The sequence below is a fragment of the Citrus clementina genome, unplaced genomic scaffold (assembly GCF_000493195.1).
Source record: "Citrus clementina cultivar Clemenules unplaced genomic scaffold, Citrus_clementina_v1.0 scaffold_3, whole genome shotgun sequence".
In the NCBI taxonomy this organism is placed as follows: Eukaryota; Viridiplantae; Streptophyta; class Magnoliopsida; order Sapindales; family Rutaceae; genus Citrus; species Citrus x clementina.
Genome location: NW_006262339.1, coordinates 44940134 through 44962980, shown reverse-complemented (window position 1 = coordinate 44962980; position 22847 = coordinate 44940134). Strand labels below are relative to the sequence as shown.

At 37.0% G+C, this 22847-nt stretch overlaps 5 protein-coding genes across 7 annotated transcripts; 3 read left to right on the top strand and 2 right to left on the bottom strand.

Moving 5' to 3' along the window:
• Positions 1-968: 968 nt before the first annotated feature.
• LOC18046999 lies at positions 969-3292 on the top strand. Of its 2 annotated transcripts, XM_006444095.2 has the most exons (4): positions 969-1364; positions 1985-2195; positions 2622-2791; positions 2878-3292. In XM_006444095.2, the coding sequence occupies exons 1-4, from the start codon at positions 1116-1118 to the stop codon at positions 2902-2904; spliced, it is 657 nt and encodes a 218-aa protein (XP_006444158.1). In that variant the 5' UTR covers positions 969-1115; the 3' UTR covers positions 2905-3292. The 2 variants fall into 2 exon arrangements, with proteins under 2 accessions (XP_006444158.1, XP_024045301.1); XM_024189533.1 differs by lacking the exon at positions 2878-3292 and having other exon boundaries at positions 2622-2877.
• Positions 3293-3448: 156 nt separating this feature from the next.
• Positions 3449-5973, bottom strand: LOC18046998 (transcription termination factor MTERF4, chloroplastic). The gene is made up of 2 exons (XM_006444093.2): positions 5762-5973; positions 3449-5392 (listed from the first exon to the last, which is right to left on the bottom strand). The coding sequence occupies exon 2, from the start codon at positions 5372-5374 to the stop codon at positions 3815-3817; it is 1560 nt and encodes a 519-aa protein (XP_006444156.1). The 5' UTR covers positions 5375-5392; positions 5762-5973; the 3' UTR covers positions 3449-3814.
• Positions 5974-14003: 8030 nt separating this feature from the next.
• LOC18046997 (auxin-binding protein T85) lies at positions 14004-17295 on the top strand. The gene is made up of 5 exons (XM_006444092.2): positions 14004-14266; positions 14790-14896; positions 15332-15535; positions 16060-16127; positions 16925-17295. Exons 1-5 carry the CDS (start codon positions 14176-14178, stop codon positions 17028-17030), a joined length of 576 nt encoding a protein of 191 aa, XP_006444155.1. The 5' UTR covers positions 14004-14175; the 3' UTR covers positions 17031-17295.
• Positions 17296-17436: 141 nt separating this feature from the next.
• On the bottom strand, positions 17437-20180 carry LOC18046996 (exosome complex component RRP4 homolog). Its single transcript, XM_006444091.2, has 7 exons — positions 19752-20180; positions 19568-19669; positions 19413-19458; positions 19204-19293; positions 18944-19009; positions 18766-18834; positions 17437-18230 (listed from the first exon to the last, which is right to left on the bottom strand). The coding sequence occupies exons 1-7, from the start codon at positions 19901-19903 to the stop codon at positions 17772-17774; spliced, it is 984 nt and encodes a 327-aa protein (XP_006444154.1). The 5' UTR covers positions 19904-20180; the 3' UTR covers positions 17437-17771.
• A 297-nt stretch (positions 20181-20477) lies between these two features.
• LOC18046995 (cytochrome c-type biogenesis CcmH-like mitochondrial protein) lies at positions 20478-22608 on the top strand. 2 transcript variants are annotated; one of them, XM_024189055.1, is made up of 5 exons: positions 20478-20630; positions 21103-21155; positions 21280-21454; positions 21901-22032; positions 22152-22608. In XM_024189055.1, the coding sequence occupies exons 3-5, from the start codon at positions 21311-21313 to the stop codon at positions 22353-22355; spliced, it is 480 nt and encodes a 159-aa protein (XP_024044823.1). In that variant the 5' UTR covers positions 20478-20630; positions 21103-21155; positions 21280-21310; the 3' UTR covers positions 22356-22608. The 2 variants fall into 2 exon arrangements, with proteins under 2 accessions (XP_024044823.1, XP_006444153.1); XM_006444090.2 differs by lacking the exon at positions 21103-21155.
• Positions 22609-22847: the final 239 nt, after the last annotated feature.

Below are 22847 nucleotides of genomic sequence, written 5' to 3'. Positions count from 1 at the left end.
ATTTCGTCTCCATTCCCTCATACCATTCCTCATTTGTTTTATTTTATAGTAGATATATACACATGATTTCAATAAATTAAAAATTAAAAACTTAAATAAAATTATTATCATATTATAAAGTATTTAAATTATTTTAAAAAATCTCCAAATGTTAGAAATAATATCTTGAAATAATATCAAAACTGAAAAATATTTGAAGAGAGCAACATTTTAGAGAAAAAAGGAAATATAATAGTGTTTTAGGGTAGAATAAAAATTATATTGTAAAGTTTTCTTTTAGTTATAGCCTATTTATATGAAGTAAAAATAAAAAGAAAATTTATTAACTAATATTGTAATTCATAAAATAAAAATTAGAAAAAATACTTATATATAATGGGAATTGGGATGGGGGTGGGATGCAGAGTACAAAATCAAATCCCACCTCATTGCGAATTTGGAAATTATTTTTTCCTTATTCCTTAAAAATTATTCAAAATTTACCCAATTTGGAATGTTGCCCCAAACTCATGGAGGATTTTGCTATCCCTATATCAAACTAACAAGATTCTAGTATCAATGCTTTTTGTCTACAAAAATTAGGAAGGGGATAATTTGATCTTTTTCACTAAGGAAAAATTGTAGAATAAATTAAAGGTACTATATCAATTATTTAATAAGTAAATAATACAATAATAAATGCATATTTATTTTAAAAAATGATTACACATATGTTAGTTATTTATTTTTAAAAAATATTACCAGGTGGTAGTTATATTATTTTTTTTTGAAGTATGTAGCTATATTAAATTTAATTACATATATATATATATATATATATAAATTAATTAATAAAGAATTTAATTAATCATATATATATATATACATTAATTATATTTTAGAAATTTTCTTTATTAATTACATTTTTGTGCGTAATATAAATGGTTGGAGCATATTACCATTATCTAAATACATGACTGCAACAGAAACACTGTCGTTTCGAAGCAAGTGGCACGGTCGATCGCAGCCTTTCATTCCTTATCGGCCTCGGTTTCTTTCTATTCTCTCGTAGCTCCACCCGCTTGGGCGAAAAACCGCTGATGAAAACACCTTAAAAAGAACATTGCATTTGAAATATGAATACGTTGATCATCTCAACATCTCCATACAGCTGCCACGTCTCGAAATTCCCATTACTCCGTAACAGGTTATGCTGGCCCAAGTTTCGTGGCACAAGCTTGAAAATACAAGCCAGTGCTAATGAAGTGGATGCACAGGCAACAGTAGAGGAATCATCTCAGAATGAAGAGCCACTACCAGAACCCAAAGAAACTAACAAGCTCAGCTCTACCGCCCCACCTGCACTTGACAAAGATCTCAAAAAGGTTACGTTGGCGCATACTATAATGAAGACAGTTATATATGAATATATGATCTTAATTTGTGCTAGTATTTTTATATATTTTTTTTTGTCAACATGGTTTCATGGATGTTCTTTCAAGTTATTGTGATTCTGAAGCTGAGTAAAAATGAAGTTCGTTTATTAGTAACAGGATTCGGTTTCAGTTGGTCGCATGCATGTTATTCTTTCTCCTTGTTGAGGGAATGTCGGAGATTTACATTATTTGGTCATGTGAATTTGAGAAGTATTTATACTGAACTGACGTTGATAGTCAATCCCTTGAGATGTTTTATATATACACCAAGTGTTTCCTGGCAATTGCATAGTTTTTGGGAGAAAGGTCATGCTTACACTGAATTACGGCTTTGTAAATCTACTAGTGCAGTTTTAATCTTATCTGATTTGTCTTTAACGAGGCATTTGAAATTTGCCTATCATCCAAATTACTCTGGCTGAAGGGCTAATTTGGATGATAGTGCAAGGGAGTTCATCCAATATATTTTGATTGTAGAATTTTGGAATTTGATAGGTGACTCAGGACATTGAGAGTTTTTTCATAACTATTTTCTCTTAATTCTATATTCCATGTCCTTGCTGAAACAGGTTGTTCAAAAGACAGCTGCCACATTTGCACCAAGAGCTTCTACAGCAACCAAAAATCCTGCAGTGCCTGGAACTATTTTGTACACTGTTTTTGAGGTCCAAGGTTATGCCTCAATGTTGCTAGGTGGAGCTCTATCTTTCAATCTCATTTTCCCATCGAATGAACCCGACATATGGAGACTAATGGGGATGTGGTCTATATGGATGTTCGGTAAGTTCTGCACCTTTGTTTTCAATTCCATACTTAAAATATAAATGAGAGACAGGAATATGTTAGTTTTTGCAGCACTTCTCTGCAGCAAGTTTTACTTATTCTGCCATTAACTTTCTTGGTGCTTCTGGTGGATTGGGTGAAATACTATAATTAACTACTTGCACAAGCAATTTACATCTGTTCACTTCATCGTTGCCTTAGCATATGAAGTATGTCTATTAACATTCAAACCTAGTTATCCATAATTCTGTTTGTTTATCCTACATATTGCTGCAAGTTAAAATATTCCATGGCATGTTTCTATAACCAAATCCTTTCTGTTGTGGTCTTTCCTTAATTTTCAGATAATAATTTGCAGGCATTGACTTCTGGTCACTGTAGACTTGAATTGTATTAAAAAATTTCATGGCTTATTATTCGCAGCAATTCCATCCCTCCGTGCTCGAGACTGCTCAAAGAATGAGAAAGAAGCCCTTAACTATCTCTTTCTCCTCATCCCTTTACTCAATGTCATAATCCCATTCTTTTGGAAGTCATTTTCTGTCGTATGGTCTGCAGACACTGTTGCATTCTTTGCGATGTATGCATGGAAGGTATGGTTTGTTGATGCAGAAAATGTGAATTTGACACCCTGCCTATAGTTGCATCTGTATGTTAAATTACAATTTTCTTTGCATAGTTTGGGTGGCTACGAACAACAGAGTAGGAGCTTTTATGCAGTGGTGTATTTCTTCAACTGAATCCAGAGGCTCATGCTGTTCAACTGGTCCACAATGGATTTCTGATGTAAAGTTTCTTCAAACCTATGGTAAACAGGGCAACATTTATTGCCTGGTGGAAGCAAGACAGAATTTTTGCTTTAAGCTACGAGATGAGTTAATATTTAGTTAAATATACCATTTCCATTTGGGTGCCGGGTGGTTTCACCTTTTCTTTTGTCCATTTATTCTTCTACAACCTACAGCTACGAGGACAGAATGTATATAATTCAATGTTCATTAGGAGAATTGTGAATGGGTACAACTTTTGAGACTTGAAATATGTACATCTACTAATACTAAAATTTATAAGAAAGAAGTCATCAAAATGGCAGAAGAAAGTGTACCCAAGGTTGCTTTTTGTAAGGTTTGTTTTGCCTTCCAACATACATTGATCCACATGCTTTAACACCAATTTGAACTCTCTTATCTCTTTTTCCGCAAGGCCTTCTAATTGATGCTTGCAATTAAGGTTAACATCTTATGTGGGCATGAATTTATATATAAAGACCTGATTTTGGGCAAAGGCCAGAAAAGGATTAGAATCATGAGTTCCAAACTCATGAAATCACATATTAACATAGAATTATTGAAATTTTCATGAATACCTAAATGCCTATCATCTTCAATGTATATACACGCACATACATAAATTGCCTAAAACTAGGCCAATGCTTTGAAATTACTTATCAGCATAAAAAAAAAAGTATTACATCATAGAAATTCATATCAGTATCTCCACAAACCAGGTATATCTTCTCGCAGTCTAGCAAGGCATGCCTTTTTGATAAATTAAGCCAGAAGCTCTACAAATAAAGACCAACTGGACCGCATTCTCTGAATCGCAGATTCATAAGTTCAGGCATACTCATCATCACTGTCTTCCTCATATTCAGAAGCTGACTCATCACTCCTTTGTTCCATCAGTGTATTCATGTCAAATGATGGCATTGCATCCATCTCTTCCAGGTCGATAGTGTCATAGTTCATCCGCTCCTTAAACTTCTCATCAGAACAGTTAAGAAGCCATGACAGGGAACATTGCAAACCCTTCCTTGCGATCATTTTGTGTCTTGGCTTAATTGTAGACTCCAGACCATAAGTAAAGAAAGCTGGGAAAACAACCAAATCATCCAGAGGCCTTTGCATCTCCCTTTGGAAGTAATCAAAGCTCAATTTCATAATATCCAGATTCAATGCAAGCACTTGGGGACACTCCACTACTATCTGTCTCACTTGCTGCAAGAAGAATCCACAGCTTTTTAGGAAATCCACATGCCTTGTAACAGCAGAATTACTTGCATTCACAACTTGAGGCATCTTCTCAACAATGCTGCCAAAATCCTTGGAACTTGAGTCAATAGCTGAATTGAGTAAACTCTGCTGACCAAGAAGCTTAGGTTTCAGGTCTATTCCTATAATTTCAGGATACTGTGCCACTACTACAGGAAGTGCTTCTTTTCTAACACTAAACTCTAGAAGGGATTCAACATTTGGTTTCACCCTCTCCTCTAATCCAAATCCCAGAATGTAAGGCTTCTTCTCTATCAATCTAGCTACAGCTAATCTTGGAATACCCAAACTTTCAAGATATTCCACAAAAGGTTTGATCACCCGGCCTACTCGCATGCCCAAAATATCCGGGTATCTAGTTAAAACACCTCCAATTTCTCTTCTTGACACTCCAATTCCTACCAAATAAGCCACTGATGTGCTCATGGTCCCCTCAAGTTTGAATCCCAACACTTCCGGATATCTCTCAAGAACCCGAGGAATATCATTCGGCTTGATATCCAAGCCTTGCAGATACTTGACCACTGGAGCAAGGTCTACAACAACACTAGAGTGGAGGACTTGAGGGTATCTTCTCAAGAACTCTGTGAAAGTGGATTTCCTAACACCTAATTTGCCAAGGTAGTCAAGCACAGGTATCATATTCTTTTTCACACTGCAGCCAAGAACCAGCGGGTAGTTGTTTATGTCTTCAATTGTTAGCCCTAAATTGTGAAGGAAATCCACACGTTCCCTCATAACCTCAACTGTCACAGGAAGTTCTAACCCATCAAGCTCATCAGGAACAATACCAATGCCCTGCAAGAAATCATAGACCTTGGCACGATTTGCCATCCTCTCATTCTTCATCTCTAATATACTAGGACGACTGTACAAAGATGAGGAACCTCCTTGCTTCCGACCCAAACGAACAGTGCTGGGATTGCGCACAGATGCATCCACATTTCTATCGGCAAATGAGTACCGGGACCTTGCAATCAACCTAATCGCACCTCCATGATTACCAGTGATTCCAAAAGTTGATAAAGATTCTAACTGGGGTCTCCAACATGTAAAAGCAGGTAACTCTGGGTGTACAAGCAAAAAACTGGATTTTCTAATGCCAAAATAGCTTCTTATACTCATGTTCTTAAAAGCAACAATCTGCACAAAGTCAAGGTAAATATAAGAAGAGTCACCAGCAACTTTACAAGTTCTTATGACACTACTTTCCAATCTGAACTCCATAAACAGTTCCATTCTAAATTGACTCTTATCAACAGCACTAATAATTTGTTTAAGGCGGTGCAGTGTAAAAACATCGAGAAGCATATGTACATGTATAGGCAGTAAGCTTCTGTTTGAACAAAATTTGAAACTTCAATTCACATGCATAAAATCCTAAACGCCCCATTTGCTAGTCTACGAATTTAATAACTTATCTCTTTCCCTGCATTTTCTCAGCAACCAAAGCACGCAAATCATTGACAGTAAATCCAAGAAAGATAGAATAAGAAGAGAAAAAAATAGGACCTGTTCGAGGAGGTCGGTAAATATGACTGTATTCGGTGACCGGAGGGGAGCCGGAAGTTAAGCCCTGACTCGGAAATGGCTAAGGTTTCTTACTGTTAATTAGCTCCGTTGTATGCTTTCAAGTGTCCTTTCTGCAGCCGTTTACAGTGGGATTTCTTTTCCTTTCGCCTTTTGCTGTCAAGATAAGATATTAATGTTTGGCTTGTAGGAAAATTATGTACCCATTTCAAATGATTCATGTAATGGGCATAGTAATTATTTATTCTCATTTTTTTTTTTATTCTTTTGTTGTTATTTCATTTTTTATTAGAATTTTTAAAAATTAAATAAATTATTGTACCTCTATTAACAAAAGTCTAAATTTTGAGTTTTTATGAGTAAAGATTTAAATACTTATTTAAAATATTAAATACCTAAAATATCTTTTACTTATTTAATAATCTTATTTCATTTATTTCAGAACATAACTTTTTAAAAAATTTGTCCATTAAAATAATTTTATATAACTTTTAATAAAACTTTCATTGACAACTGTGCAATAAATTTTTTTTTTTGTGAAAACTCTATTTGTAAAATATCTCCTAACAAAAATTTGTCTTAAATAAATTTTATTTAAAAAGTTATACCAAAATGATTTTTTAGTGAGGACATTAAAGTGAGAATGTTGCCTTTGGCCGAGTGATGAACCACTGCCCTTATAATTGTGAGGACAATGATTCGAGTCTCCATGAATTCAATCTTCCTCAATTAATTATGATTGTATGAAGTTAATTTATAGTGTTTCTCCCTTATAAAATGCGAGTGAAGCAGAAACGTCCATTGTTATATCTCTCATTTACAATGGTTATTTGTTTGGGTAAGCACTTCATAGAATTTTATAAAATATTATAATTTTAATTATATGTCTGATTGTAAATATCAGTATTAAAAAAAAAGTGAGAATGCTATTAACAAACATCTATGTAGATATATGTATGTATGTATGTATGTATATAAAGTGAGTTTTCAATCATAGATTTTTTTATCATGTTAAAGTCGGCGATAAGTAAAAAAATAAAAAAGTACAAATTTCAATACATTACATGATAAAATACACTGCATTATAGTTTGTACTTTTTTATCTTTTAATTTATCATTAACTTTAATACGGTTATAAATCCTTTATACATATGTGTGTGTGTATATATATACACACACAAAAACGTGAACACACATATATATTTGTAATACAAAAGATATTTTAAAATAAATTATAAATTAATTTTACTATATTAATAACTATTAATATATTTTATTTAATAATTACCAATTGCTTGTTTTCTAAAGATCCGGATTTAGTATCTACTTAACAGTTAACATGGACATCTTCTGTTCGTTTAAATGTCTCTGTGGAAAAAGTCTTGTCCTTTGGCAAGTGTGTTTGTCTTGTCTGCTTGACAAGTAAATAAATACCTTCTTCGTTTTCTTTGCTCTTTAGTTTTTTCTTATTCACTGTTTCGCCTCAACCAAGTTAGTCACGTTGTTCTGAGTATGGCGGGTACGCACACAACAATGGAGGCTAACTTAAACAACTCTTATGCATGGCTTACTCTTGCTGAGGATGAGGAAGGGGGGATAATTGTAGCGGGGGTTGAGGATGATGAATGCGAGGAGGCCAAAAGTGATTTCCGCTACTGCCTTGTGGGTAGGTTCTTGACGGACAAGGTGATTAACTTCCCAGCCATGAAGAGCACTATGGCGTCGCTGTGGAGGCCTGGCAGAGGAGTTTGTATTAAAGATCTGTCGCCTACACTATTTCTCTTCCAATTCTTTCATGAAATTGACATCAACAGAGTGATAGACTCAGGGCCTTGGACATTTGACCAGCATATTCTCATTGTTCAGCGGCTGGGGGCAGAGGATCAACCTCAACATGTACCTTTATTTCATACATCATTTTGGACCCAAATCTACAACCTTCTTATTGGTTTTCAATCAGAGAAAATCTTACAGAGCATTGGTAATTACACTGGCAAGTTTGTGGAATCAAATGAAAATAACCTTAAAGGGATTTGGAGGAACTATATGAGGATCCGGGTGGCCATTGATGTTAGGCAGCCTCTCAAGCGTAGGATGCGTCTCAAGAAAGCAGGTGGAGATTGGATGTGGGTGGATTTCAAATACGAAAGGTTGAATGTGTTTTGTTTTATCTGTGGTCTCCTTGGTCACACAAAGAAAAGTTGTCCATCTTTGTATAAGTGTACTACGGCTACTATTACTAAGCCGTTTGGCCATTGGATGAAGGCGCCTACACGTGGAAATTTGATGAATGCTGGCGATCGCTGGCTGCGGTCAACTCCACCAGGGGAGGAGGAGATGAAAGTTGGAAGCTGCATTAATTCCGATGAGGCCATGACAGTTGATATGGAAGGTACCATAAATCCAGGCTTGAATAAGGGAAACAATTATGAGGGGGGAGACATTACTGGGATTATGGATACTATAGCAGGATCTCAACATTTTCTGACAAAACTTGGTCAACTGCTTGATAAAGGAAAGGAAGTGATGACACCTCCTAAAGTTTCGGGTCAATTACAGGAATGTGGGGAAGAGTTTAACTCTGGTATTATTGTTATAGATGCCAAACAGAGAAGGGCTCATAGTGCAATACAGCTAGAGTTGGGGAGTGATGAGACCAAATCCACCCAAGTAATGGAGAATGTGGGTGGTTCAAAAAACGGATTAGCGGTGGGCCCTAGTTCACAGGCCCACCGAGAGCAATGAGTTGCTTAAGTTGGAACTGCCGTGGGCTGGGCCACCCACGGACAGTGCAGGTTTTGTTGGACTTGGTCAGAAGTAAAAAACCGGATTTTATATTTCTAATGGAAACTTTATGTAGTAGAGAAAAATTAGAGATCTTGAAGTTTAAGTTGGGCTTTAATAATTTGTTTACTGTGGATAAAGTGGGCCGAAGTGGTGGGCTCGCCCTTTACTGGAATTCTTCTCACAATGTTAGGCTTATGAAATTTGGGCGTAACTTCATTGACGTCCAAGTAGAAAATGCAAACTCTAGAACGTGGCGGTGTACGAGGTTCTACGGCTTCCCTGAGACGAGTAAGAGGCGAGATTCATGGGAGCTTCTTCGCTCTTTATCATCCATTTCTTCTTTACCGTGGGTGTGCATTGGAGACTTCAATGATCTCCTGCATAATAGTGAGAAGCGTGGCAGATGTCAGCACCCAAATTGGAAGCTTCAAGGCTTTCGCGCGGCTGTCTCAGATTCTGGTTTGGTTGACTTAGGCATGGAAGGCTATCAGTACACTTGTGAGAGGTCTCGGGGTACGGTTGACTGGGTGGAGGAGAGATTAAATAGAGCTCTGGTTTCCAGCACTTGGCTCTCCCTTTTTTCGAAAGCTAGTGTAGTGAGTCTGGAAGTTATGTGTTCAGATCACCTGCCAATTTTTCTGGACCCTTCCTCACACCATTAATTTTCTAGGATTAAGAGGTTCAGGTTTGAGAATGTTTGGCTTAGTGAGCCAAATTGTATGGAGGTGGTTACAAAGAGTTGGGAGCTTTCAGGTGGTTGTCCTATTCAATCTAAGCTTCTGTTTTGTGGATCTGCTCTCATGTGTTGGGGAGGTCATCTTGCCTGTGATTTTTTCAATCGGTTGGCTTCCTGCAAGTAGAAAATGGGGTCTCTTAGGGGCTGTCGAGATCAAACGAGTGTGGCCGAATTTGTGGAATCAAGGAAGTGTTACAATGAGTTATTGCACAACCATGAGGTGTTTTGGAAATAAAGGTCGAAGTCGCTGTGGTTGAAGGAAGGGGACATGAATTCCCGGTATTTCCACTCTACTGCCTCTAAGAGGAAGCGACAAAACATGATTGGGAGATTACGGAATAGCGCTGGCCAGTGGTGCTCAAATCCGGCAGAGGTGAACTCTTTAATAGGAGAGTATTTCTCAAAATTATTTCACTCGGAAGGAAGTACTAGTGCATATATTATTTCATGTGTTGCAACTAAGATTACTGCTGCACAGAATCAGGAGTTACTGGAGCCTTTCACAGCTATTGATGTTCGTGATGCGCTCTTTAGCATGCATCCAGACAAATCGCCCGGGCCGGACGGAATGAACCCTGTATTCTTTCAGAAATTTTGGCATATTGTTGGAGGTGATGTTACTGCTGCTTGTTTAAATTTCATTGATAATTGTGAATTCCCTGATGAGTTAAATGCTACTGCCATAGTGTTAATTCCAAAAAAGTCTAAACCTGAGTATTTAGCTGACTTACGGCCAATAGCATTATGTAATGTTCTTTACAAGATTGTGGCCAAGATGTTAGCTAATCGTATGAAGGCTGTCCTCAGCTTGATTATCTCTGAGAATCAAAGTGCTTTTGTCCCTGGGAGGGCCATCACTGATAACATCCTAATATCGGCAGAAATTATGTATTATTTAAAGCGAAAGCGGCAAGGGAAGACAGGGATTGTAGCCTTAAAGATTGACATGTCCAAGGCGTACGATAGGATTGAATGGGGTTTTTTAAAAGCTATGATGTTGAAGTTGGGATTCGCTGCGAGATGGGTTGAGCTAATCTTATTGTGTGTTTCTACCGTCACTTACAAGGTTATCCAGGATAATAAGGAAGTGGGCCCAATTGCTCCTAGCAGAGGGCTGCGGCAGGGAGATCCCCTGTCTCTGTATATGTTCATCATTTGTGCGGAGGGGTTGAGTTCTTTACTTCGCAAGCAAGAGAGGGCAGGCTTGATGCATGGAGTTAGGGTAGCTAGGGGAGCTCCGATTGTGACTCATCTCTTTTTTGCGGATGACTGCTTCTTTTTTTTTTCACGCAAATGAACAAGAGGCTAGGATCATCAAACAATCATTGGCCAGTTATGGGGCAGCTTCGGGACAAGTGGTGAACTACAATAAATCTTCGATTTCTTATAGTGCTAATGTTCGGGCTGCCTCAGCTCAGCAAGTTTGCGACATTCTGAAGGTTGCGGCTACCAGCAACCATGGCTCTTACCTTGGCTTGCCATCTTCTATTGGCCGAAACAAGAATGAGACATTTCGATTTATCCGTGACAAGGCTTGGCGTCGTCTCCAAAACTGGAATCAAAAGCTGTTATCTAGAGCGGGGAAAGAAATCTTATTGAAAATAGTTGCACAGGCAATGCCGAATTATGCAATGAACTTATACCTTCTTCCTTTGGATCTTTGTAGAGAGCTTGAGCGCATGATGAATTCATTTTGGTGGGGTAATCATCGGAGTGACAGTAGAGGGATAAATTGGATGCGGTGGGAGAGGTTATGTAAGCCTAAAGCTCATGGTGGAATCGGTTTTAAGCAGCTGCACCACTTTAACGTGGCAATGCATGGAAAACAAGGGTGGAGGCTTTTATCTCAGCCTGATAGCTTGGTGGCGCGCATCCTTAAATCTAGATACCACTCGCTGACCTCATTTGGCAAAGCTACTGTGGGAAGCAATCCTAGCTATGCTTGGCGGTCTATTATGGCAGCGCATCATGTGATTACCCAGGGCAGTCGCATTCAAATCGGTAATGGTCTTCAAACCACGATTGGTGGCTCTCCATGGCTTCCAGATCTGGATCATGGATATGTTACTACCCCCCTGCCTGATGCTATAATCAATGCTCCAGTAAGCAGTCTCATGTTACCAGGGCAACGCAACTGGGACTTGGATGCTCTGACAGACATCTTTAATGAGAAAGATCGAGGTTTTATCACCCAAATTCCTCTAAGTAGCAAAAGAGATGATGACGTTTGGTATTGGTCTGCTGACTCTAAAGGTTTGTTTACTGTTCGTAGCTGCTACAAAATGTTAGTTTACCTTTCGGAGATTCCTTCTAGTAATATATGGCAACGAATTTGGAAGCTTAAAGTCCTTGCTAAAGTTAAGCATTTTATGTGGCGTGCGGGGGTTAATGTCCTGCCCACCGCGGATAACTTACGACCCCGTCAAGTTGAGTTAGCTTCTACCTGTCCCATTTGTAATGCGGCTGATGAATCTGTTGTCCATTGTTTGTTGAACTGTTCTTTTGCTAAATCATGTTGGTTATTGTCTCCAATTGGTTTTGAGGGGGGTTGTATGTATTTTGGGGATTGGCTGGCGAGAGTCTTTGCCCGCTGCAGCAGTGGTGATTGTGACCTTGCTGCTATGATTTGTTGGAGCCTTTGGTTGAATATGAATTCTAAGGTCTGGAAGAACAAAAATGGGAGGCTGTCAAGTGTTCTTAATCTAGCCGGCCAGGTTCTTTTTCAATGGCGTTCTGTGAGGAAGCTGCAGCTGTTTGATAACACTTTTGTGTCAGATTCTCATGGGACCGTGTGTTGGCAAAGGCCAAGTGTGGGGTGGTTTAAATGCAATGTTGATGCGGCAACCTTCTCTTCCAGTGGCAAGATTAGTCATGGGGCTGTCATTCGTAATTCGGATGGGGTTTTCATAGCTGCAAGGAGTGATTGCTTTATAGGTAGTTTTGATGCATGGGAGGCTGAAGCTATTGGAGTGCGAGAGATCCTCAGCTGGCTCAAAGGATTACCCGTTTTTCCTGTCACTGTTGAAATGGACAACTTGCAAGTTTTCAATGCTTTGACTACTAATAGTTTTAGCCCTAATGGTTTTGGTCTTATTATTAACGATTGTAGAGCTTTAGCTCAATCTATAGGAGATGTTACTTTCTCCTTTGTTAGGCGATCTGCGAACTCCGCTGCTCATTTTATTGCTCGGGTGGGAGGTTCTTTGTCAACTCCGGGGGAGTGGAGGCATGTTCCACCCCCTTGGTTGATTTCTAAGTTATCTGCTTAATGAATTTTATTTCCCTAAAAAAAAAAAGATCTGGATTTAGTTCAATACTAAATTTAAATGTAAATAAACCATCTTAACTCATGTTATTTACCCCAAATAAACATAACATTAGAATAAAATTTGAAGGAAAAAAGGTTCCACTTACAAGCTTTTTATCTCTAAACCAAACGAACTCTACCGTCATTACTGTAGTATAATTTTCGTTAAAATATGAGTGTTACATAACTTATTGGGAAATTTACGAAAATAACCATAAATATTTTGTTATTTTTGTAACTAATCCTCTGAACTTTTTTCTATCAACATTAGCCAAACACAAGTCTTTCTCCCCAAATTACCCTTCTTTACAGACCAAAACTAATCGGCATCGTGGCATGAGTTATTTTCAAACTTATTGATCTGAGTCGAGGGATGAATCTGGTGACAGGGTGCCTGTCGCACCAAGACAGGGGATGAATCTGGTGACAGGGTGCCTGTCGCACCAAATTTTGGTGCGACAGGCTTGGTGCGACAGGCACCCTGTCGCACTAAGTTTTGAAGTTGTTCATGATGATGTTTGTGATTCGTCGGAAACGGTGGCGTTTTGGCCGGAAATTTGAGATAAGTTGTAACTGTTTGGTGATGCTTAGATTCCGGCGATGGGTTGGTCGATCGGAGGTGGGGAATAACGAAAGAGGTTGAGCTCGTGGAGAGGAGTGGATTGATTACGGTGGTGCTGGCTAAATCGCGGCGGAAACCGGTGAATGACGGCACGGTTGGCGCGGCTGTTTTGGTTGTTTTTCCGGCGATCTGTGGCTAATCAACGGTGTCCGATGCTTGGGGTTTGATGGCCGGCGATTTATGATCCGTTTAGTGGTGGTTGCGTCCGGATCGGTGACGGAAAACGAGAGCCGGCAGCCTTGGACGGTGGCCGCGGGCTGAAGCTTTTGTTTCTGTTCTGTTTCGGTTTTTTTTTTTTAAATAATGAAGCTAAACGGAAGAAAACAAAAAGGTGAAAGGAAAAGCAATCTCTCACCCGCGTCGAAGTCGAGAAAAGTTAGAAGCAATTTGGGCACGAAGATTATGGAAGGGGGAATGAATATCAATGGATTTGCAGGTGAAAGCATTAATAATAATAATGCTGATAGAATACAACTTGACAAATTTTCCATCTTAAAGTCATGCAACAAGCCGTAAAAGATTAGATTTTTTTTTAAAAAAAAAAATCAAGCTTTTTGGCCACAAAACAAGTTTTTTGGGGGAGAGATGAAGGAGGGGTATTTTGGTCTCAAAAGTTGTTTTATGGCTAATGTTGATAGAAATATTTTTGAGGGGTTAAGATGAAAAAAATCAAAACTTTAATGGTTATTACTGTAAAATTCCCTAACTTATTTGGATGTTGATATTAACTGTTTTATTTTGAAAAAAAATATAAATACAATTCAGTTACGGACCCATTTGGAAGATCCGATCCGACATCGGGAAGAAAGTACCAGAAGGTGCTAAAAATAAGAAACCGGGATACCAAAAACAAACACTACTAAAACCAGCAGCCTTAGCGAAGAAGTACGAAAGAAGATTTTTGTTTTGTTCGGCTGAAACAGAAAGCTAGGGGCAGCCGGAAGATGGCGAGGTCTTGGTTGATTTTCTTATGCTTAAGTTTCATTTTATTATCTGCAAATATTGAAGCTGACGCTTCACATTGCTCAATCAAGGGTGAGTCAAGTTTGTTCATTTTTGTTATTTTATTTAGTTATTTGTTGTTTGCAAAAATGACGTAGAAAATTGGTGTTAAGAATCAAGTAATATATTACTTTTAACTCGTGCGTATGGGTCTCGGCTAGCATTAGCCCCCTTATTTATTTTGTTATTTATTTGTTTATTTTTGTTACTTGTATTATTAAGTTCAATGCTGATTATTAAACATTGGTTTGATTGAGGAAAATTAAGTGATAATTGGACCAAGCTATGTGCGTATGACATTGTATTGTGTCTAATTAAAATTGGTCTTGTTGCCTTCTTTTGTTCATACGTAAATGACATTCTCGTAGTACTTTTTGTGCACTGAGTTTCTATAAGGCAGCCAAAATGATGTGGATTTTCCGTTGAATGTGTTTTAGTGAGAAAAATGTACCTGCTTGCGGCTTAATGAAAAATTTTAAATGTGATTTTCCCATCCCCTTTTCTATATGCTTTATACTGGTATTTACTAGTTCAGTCTGTTTACTTTTTGATGCAGGATTTCCACTTGTAAGGAATATCAGTGAGCTTCCCCAGGATAACTATGGAAGGGAAGGATTGGCCCACATTACTGTGGCAGGCTCAATTTTACATGGGATGAAAGAGGTATTGATACATATTTGCATTTGGGAATTTACTTTTCCCAGGATCTTGTGAGTTCATGGTTTCATTTTGCAAAACCAAAGATCTTATTAAAAACTTAACCTAGGTATCGCATATAAAATCATGCAGTAACTAGCTAGAGGTTGTACTTGTATGGTTGAAAATAGAACCAGCTGCTTACTTTTAATTCTGAATTTTTAGGAGTTAAACCAGCTGCTTGCTTTCAATTCTGAATTTTTAGGAGTTTTCTCATGATATTATCAAAATTGTGCCTTTGAACAATAAATGTTTGCATTTTTCATATTGGTTGTCATTTTAGAACCACACTTCCTTCACATTGCCCTGAATCAATGTGGGTTGTCATCCTCCTGCAGACAAGTTTATGATGCATTATATCTGTTTAAAGGCTCCGTGTAATGCATTTCTGGGGTTTTACAGATTGAAGTTTGGCTGCAAACATTTTCTCCTGGAACGCGAACACCAATTCATAGGCACTCTTGTGAAGAAATTTTCATTGTCCTAAAAGGGAGTGGCACTCTCTATCTTGCCTCAAGTTCACATGAAAAGCACCCTGGAAAGCCACAAGAACATTTTTTCTTTGCAAATAGCACATTTCACATTCCTGTCAATGATGCTCACCAGGTAAACCATACCATCGTTATTGCTTGTTGATGGTTCACCTCAGATGTTCTTTAGTTTATGAGTCTGCATTGTAAACATATTATTAATATGGAGAAACTGATCATTATTTCATCTTACTGAGCAGTGTCCACTAATAAGGGGACATACTTTTTATCTCTGGTACTACCGTTCTAGTGTTGCACATTAGTCAGTTGTGGACAAGCTTGTTTGAGAATTCACACTCAACAAAGGCTGGACGACATGTGAAGCCTTAGATCTACATGGTTTTTCAACCATACAAATTCACACTCCATCGCTCTCTGTGGATGACAGAGAAAATTTTATATATAGGAATTTAATATCCATACAACAGCCAAAGAGTTGACAATTCTCATAATTATGCTGCCAGATAATTGTGATGGTTGAATCAACTACTCATGCTTCACACATTTGGAGTTTCTAATTTTTTAAATTGCTGCAAGGGCAACAAAACATGGATGACTAGATGTCCAGGGTCTGACGACTGTTGATGATGTTCATTGCAGGTGTGGAATACAAATGAAAACGAGGATTTGCAAATGCTTGTTGTAATATCTCGCCCGCCTGTTAAAGTGTATGTGACATTTCGTCTTCAACTTATAGCTCTTCAATAACTGCTATTACTGTACTTTTCCATATTTTTGCTTGGTTTCTAGTTGTGGGTCAAAATGTTTTGCATATTCAAAATTTTTAAATATGCCTCAAGGTGCGTGCTACCATTTGAAGTTTTTTTCATAGTTTCTGTGGTCTTTACTGTTTCCATTTTAGTGTTTGCTCTAAGTTATCCACGGTTACTTCTAATGAACAAACTTCTAGGAAAAAGCTCCATATAGAATTACCTAGAGGACTAGTCAAGCCTATCCAAATTTTGCCTTTGATATTTCAGGCTTGGCTCAACTGCTTTTTAGCTTGAATTGAGCTCTACTGAGTGTTGGGTTTAGGCTTATCTGTAAATGAACATTAAAATTGGGCTTTAGTTTATGTTATATGAGAATAAATAAACATTAAAAAATATTTATTGGCAAAGATCTTGCTGTTTATGATTATGAACAACTTCATTTGCAGGCCGGGGTCCAAAAGAAACTCACTCTGTAACTTCTGTCAATACCTTTCCAGCATTAGTTTCTAGTAAGACCAATTCAGAATAGAGTTGAAATCAAATAGATGATTACCGAGATTATGGCATTTTCTTTTAGTCCAATGTGTCTTACATGAAAACCATTTAGTAGCATAGAGGCAACTCTATTTCAGTTTTATACTATAATGTTCTCAGATGTTTGAGTGCAAAGCACCTTGTTGCTTTCTTTATTTTTCCCTTTCTTTTCTTGATTCTTTTTGTTGTGATTACCGAGGTTCTGGCTCCTGCTTCAGGTTTATATACGAAGATTGGTCCATGCCTCATACTGCAGCAAAATTGAAGTTTCCCTACTTCTGGGATGAACAATGCCTACAATCTCCTGTAAAAGATGAGCTTTGATTATTAATGCCCCGCACACGGTGGAACAACCGCTTACCGTCACATTATTCTTGCAAAACAATAGGATTATGATCGACGTCGATCTTTGTAGAAAAATATACTAATGGGGGTTGTAAATTTGTAGGAGTTGAGAATTATAAACACATGATTACATTGCTACTAGACTATTGCAAGTTTTGACGATCTTTTATAATTTCAGAGAGCATAAGCTGTTATGGAGAAAAAAAAAAAAAAGTCCCTCCGTCGCGAAACTTTGCAACAGATTTCAAGCTTCGATGTAATGTGTAATTAATTTTAGTTTAAGACGTTACCATTAGAATTTTTCTGACGTTTAAAATTATAAAGATCTACAAGGATCAATTTAAATCAATTTTATTGTAAATCAATCTAAATTTCTACCTTCATTAGTTTAGAGGAATACATAAACATACGCTACCAACAAATGTGTGGGAGGAGAAAGTTCAGGTCTGCGACCAATTTTAGTAGCAAATTATTTCAGAATAACAAAGATAATGATGATGATGACGATGATGATAATAGCGCAAGCCATCGAACTGTTGCATTTTTCTTCCTTTTTTTTTTTAATCTGAATGAAGCATGACAAACTAGTACATCTAAACAAACTATTGCCTCGATTTTGAACAAGAATTTCAGCTAAATAACACCCTTTCGCAGCATAAAGTTATCCTAATTCCCAATGTATAAAAAAGACGTGACTTTTCTAATCACTTGTATGAAATTTCATCGCTTCCTTTTGCTCAGGCTTCGCCTTTCAGCTTCACTCTCTGCAACCAGAACATAGAACTCTGATCCAAGCATGTCGTGTATATCAAGATTCAGTGAGTTGCTCAGGTTAACTGTTTCCAGGATCACTTCTACTGTTATATTGAAGCCTAGTCTAGACAAGACGCGAATAGCATTTGCAATTCTGCAAATGTTCTGTCTCGCTTCTCGTGGAGTGCAAGTTCCATCTTGTTCATCAAGATCCATGGAATTTTTATCACATTTAGCGATCAGTTGTTCAGAATTGCTTCCTTGATCCACCACCATCTTGTCTCTGGCTTCAACATGCTCACCAATCCAGATGTATCCATTACATCCAATTATCAAGTCAATTCCATACTCTTCCAGGTGGTGAAAATGTTGTTTCCGTCTCTTCACCAGATAAGGATCAACTGTGAGCAGTTGACCCCTCTCGAGCTGCAGGCATATTGGTACATGTCAATAATAATACATTAGAGGTATGAATAACATGAAATTGATGTTAATGAAATAATGTTGATGGCAACGATGCTAGGTATTAAAGTGAAAAAGAGAAACAGTTTAACAATGAAATTTTTCTGTTTCCTACATAACGAAATGAATCATAAACATTGTTATTATCACTACACTAAGTTACTCCTAGTCTTCTTTGGAATTCTTAAAGTTCCCATCCTCAACAGTTTGTTAGCTGCAAGCAAATATTGATTTGCCCATGCCAAGGCATAATTTTAAAGTACAACTTTCCTTTCCTCAAGGTATAGTCAAATTGGCAGCTTAATTCTAAGCCAAAAAAGGAATAAGGAAATTGCTAGTTGGACATTAAATTTACCTACTAATATATATATATTTTTTTTCTTGCACTGATGGTATTGGCCATTCCTTCACATCTACATTGTTCTTCCTTATAAAAGAGTGAGCGTAAAGATAAAAAAATGCGGAAGATGCACCTGAAAACTTTTCAAACAGGACACACCTTGCCATACTTCTGATTTCTTGCTTGAAGTTGTAAACTGCCATCACCCTGTGAACTACGAACTTCAGCCTGTAAAAGAGAACAGAGTTGGCAACATCAAATAAGTAACTAGTTCTTTCCCTAAGATGGCACATTGCACACCATACAAGAAACGAAGAGTAAGTAGAAATTCACTTACACAGACTAAGTCATTTTCTGTAAAAATACTGCGCATATTGAGCTCATCCACGGCCGTTCGCCGCCTCTAGCAAACAAAAGAGAAAATTCAATACAAAACTATCCACATTTAGGCAGATCTTAAACATAAAAATATAAGACAAGCCCCATGCTTCATATGGTGCCATATTTATGAACAAAATCATTATTTTGATACTCCCAGTTATAGCATATTTCACCCAATAGGGTAACTAGAGCAACCTTCAAGAAAAAGTATGATACCTGAATTCCATCAGGCAAGTTCATTGAAGAAAGCATCAAAATGGCATCTTGTGTGAAGTTTATTTCCAATTTCCATCTCTTCGGAACAACCTGAACATTGTTCAGGTTCTAGCTAGTAAAATTGAAGAAGTAGAAGAGACGATATAGTACAAGAATGTGATATGAATTAACTTTCAAATAATGAAGTTAATTAAGTAATTTGAATTTACCTCTATGACACGTCCTATGACAATGTCTCCCGTCTCCGGCTTGTATCTATGAACAAACAATAGAACTAAAGCAAAAGCAACGATTTTTCGGAACCAAACAACACAAAATGCATAAGATTTAAAACACTGACTAAAACCTAGCAAATTCCAATTACCTGGCGCGTAAAGCGCGTACGTAGATCAACTTGTTGATGCGTTCGACAACACCACAGACTGTCGCAGCAAGCTCGCCCTTCTGGTCCGAGGTTCCGTGTCCCCTGTATTTAATTAAATCCATATTTTAGAAAAATAAGAACAATAAAGCGAAAATAAATAGATTCAGTCGGAATCCGTGATTACTTGAGGATGCCATCTTCGTAAACAGGGATGGTGTCGCCGACGGTGACGCAGGAGTTAGGGTTTGACTTTGAAGATAAAGACTCAAGCCTTTCGAGAGCTTTTTCAAGTCTCACCTTTTGCGTTTGATTGAACGATAACTGTAAGTTTCTCATTTCGGTTACCACCAAAATAAACGAATATAGTTTAGGAAGAGGAAATAAAACCCTAAACCCTAACTTAAAAGGCCTGTTCGGTACTTTGGTTGGAGGGAAGCGAGAAAAACTGTTTTTGAGGGAAATGAGGGAGCGAAAAGCAACATCGTATTAGAAAATATAAATATAAATTTTTTTTAGGTAAAAAGTACAACATAATATACGTAATTATTATGTAAAATTTTATTTAATTTTGTTCTCATATGAACTATGAAGTGAAAAAAAATGAATTTGTTCTCCTATTACATTATCAATTCACTGATAGTCAGAATAATAAAAAAAAAAATTTACGTTAATTTATTTTATTTTTAGGTGAAGTGAGAGGCGAAAGGCAGCATCAAATTAGAAGTATATTAATTTTAAATTTTTTAACGGTAAAAATGTAATTTACTTAAAAATTTCTATTGTAAATATCAGTAAATTAATGACACATTAATTTCTAAATAATAAATTTAAGTACGTGATTAATGTGGCGGATACAAGATATGTTTTTGAATTTAAATTTAATTTATAAATTAAATAAAAAAATCTATTTTGTAAATTTGTCTGAACCATTTTTCATCAAATTGTGAGGCAGTTGAAGAGGAACCAAGCGTTTGTATTAACTATTAAACCCCTACTAAACCTCTATCATCATCAAAGCTGATTCAAGTTCCAAGAACAAAGAAGCCTCAGTAGAGCGTACCAGGTGCCTACTGATTACACTAATTTTTTCTCGTCTTTGTTTGTACTATCGCTTCTTCATCGTTCTGTTTTTTCCCGCGCTCTATATCTGATAGGCAGCTGGGATATCGGGTAACAATGAAATGAAAAGCTTATTAATCAACTGAAACTATTTCAACTGTTTCGCTTAGTTGAGGTCCCTGAAGTGAGACCTAAGTTGTTTAAAGTTAGTAGTTTCTGGGAAACCGAAGAGAGTCCAACTCTCTTTCGTTGCATTTATAACTAAAAGTCATCTTGGTTTTGGTTAGAATCAAAGATGCAATCATTTAGTCATGGATATAAAGTTATGGTATATATAATTTTGTGTAACCTACGTTTGAAGTTATTATTCTTCTTTACTGGCAAATTATGTATTGAATAACTTGAATCAACCCATAAGAAATAGAAAATCCGGGAATTTTGGAATTTTGAAGCGGGTTTGGATATTGTGTTAATAGATTGAGTGCACAAGCGGGGAGTGGTCAAACTCTGTTTATAGTCGCCTTGTTTGGTAAGTGTTTGACAAAATGTCTCTGTGAATATAGAACTACCAAAATTTAATAAGAATTTTGTATTTTGTGTTTCGGGTAACTATTGTAATGTTTTTGTTTTTGGTTTTGTTTGGATTTTGATAGTTTTTCAGACTAGAGGTGATACACGCTGACAATGGCCAGTAATGATGATGAGTTGAAAAAGAAACAAATGGCTGATGCCAGGGCAAGAAACATCAGTCGAAATGTCCGGTGCACTGACTGTGGGAGTCAATCCATTGAAGATTCACAAGCAGATATTGCCATTCTCCTCAGAAAGGTAATTCTTTTGCTCTGAGATAAATATTGATTCACAAGCAGATACTGTCATTGTTCTCAGGAACATTCATAAGCAGATATTGCAAGTTGTTTCTTTCTGTATGTAGTAGTCCTAAGATTCTCAGTTTTCTAATATGTCGCCACAGTAATTCAAACTATTTTATTAGATTTATTATGACTGATTTTGTTTCACAATGCATAAAAACTTATTTTCAACATGAAATATTATCGAGAACTTGGAACTATTTTGTCCAATTGGAATATAGGATAAATGCCGTAGTTCCGAGGGAATCCTCAGTTGGCCTAGAACTTGATTTGGTAGCTCATTTTGATGTCGTCTATTGCTATGCCTTTTCTCCTTTGTTTATGTTTTAACCGTATTCATGTCACTTCACAAGTTAGATTATTTGAACCTGTGTACCAATTATATTTGCAATAATGCTGCAGTTAATTCGTGATGAGATTCAAGCTGGGAAAACTGATAAAGAGGTTTACAAGAAGCTTGAGGATGATTTTGGGGAGACAGTACTATATGCCCCGAAGTTTGATCTGCAGACTGCAGCCTTGTGGCTATCACCGGTCAGTTTCAGGGCATAAGAGAAGTAGAACTTAAGAGAAGTAGAACCATCTTAAATTAAAGGTCAATTCTTGCTGTGATATTTCTCTTTACATATAAGTAATGGTGTTTTGGGGGACAGCTTCTCGTTGCAGGTGCTGCCGCAGGAATATGGGCTTACAACAGGCACAGGCAAAAGACTAATGTACACATCATGGCTTTGAACCTTGTTAGAGGTGTACCATTGACCCCGAAAGAAAAGGAAACCATGCTGGACCTCCTTACACCTCCTCCTCCTCAGCGACCTTCTCCTTCCTCCTGGTGGAGGAGGTGGCGTGGTCAATGATTAGTTTTCCTACCATTGGTCATATCTTGCTCACTTAGTCCAAGAACGATGCAGTGAGAACTGAAAAACCACTTAGCTTATTAGTATGCAAAGGTCAGAAATTAACTCGTTGATGATCGTGATGTTAATGGTGTGAACTTGGTCATGACAATGATTTTTTTTTTTTAATTTTAATTTTTTTTAATGGTCGTACCATTGTGTAGTATAGTGGATCATACAAGTTTCTGACTGTCCATCAAGTGTGAGGGCCTTATTATCTGACTTTTATTAAATAAGAATTTGATCCATATCATAAATTTTTTTCCCCTTATTTTTAAGCTTTAAATATATATTAATTTAAAATATTAAACGTCATCTGTTATGCTGTGGATTCAAACTTTTTGATGACAAGTAGTTGTTTTTTTTTAAAAAAGTTACGTGAGATTATTGTTGAGATTACATCTCAGGTAAGTTTGAAGACAAGTATTTTTTTTTAATAATTACATAAAATTA

Bases quoted from the DNA above. Each gene is read 5' to 3' on its own strand.
- LOC18046996 (XM_006444091.2), bottom strand. From the start codon at position 19,903: ATGAGAAACTTACAGTTATCGTTCAATCAAACGCAAAAGGTGAGACTT. The intron at 19,459-19,567 runs GTAATTGGAATT...GTTTGTTCATAG, and splicing joins GTACGCGCTTTACGCGCCAG to ATACAAGCCGGAGACGGGAG. The intron at 18,835-18,943 runs GTAAGTGAATTT...TCTCTTTTACAG, and splicing joins CAGAAAATGACTTAGTCTGT to GCTGAAGTTCGTAGTTCACA.
- LOC18046997 (XM_006444092.2), top strand. From the start codon at position 14,176: ATGGCGAGGTCTTGGTTGATTTTCTTATGCTTAAGTTTCATTTTATTA. The intron at 14,897-15,331 runs GTATTGATACAT...GGGGTTTTACAG, and splicing joins TTTTACATGGGATGAAAGAG to ATTGAAGTTTGGCTGCAAAC. The intron at 15,536-16,059 runs GTAAACCATACC...TGTTCATTGCAG, and splicing joins CTGTCAATGATGCTCACCAG to GTGTGGAATACAAATGAAAA.
- LOC18046998 (XM_006444093.2), bottom strand. From the start codon at position 5,374: ATGAGTATAAGAAGCTATTTTGGCATTAGAAAATCCAGTTTTTTGCTT.
- LOC18046999 (XM_024189533.1), top strand. From the start codon at position 1,116: ATGAATACGTTGATCATCTCAACATCTCCATACAGCTGCCACGTCTCG. The intron at 1,365-1,984 runs GTTACGTTGGCG...TTGCTGAAACAG, and splicing joins TTGACAAAGATCTCAAAAAG to GTTGTTCAAAAGACAGCTGC. The intron at 2,196-2,621 runs GTAAGTTCTGCA...TATTATTCGCAG, and splicing joins GTGGTCTATATGGATGTTCG to CAATTCCATCCCTCCGTGCT.
- LOC18046995 (XM_006444090.2), top strand. From the start codon at position 21,311: ATGGCCAGTAATGATGATGAGTTGAAAAAGAAACAAATGGCTGATGCC. The intron at 21,455-21,900 runs GTAATTCTTTTG...ATAATGCTGCAG, and splicing joins TTGCCATTCTCCTCAGAAAG to TTAATTCGTGATGAGATTCA. The intron at 22,033-22,151 runs GTCAGTTTCAGG...TTTGGGGGACAG, and splicing joins CAGCCTTGTGGCTATCACCG to CTTCTCGTTGCAGGTGCTGC.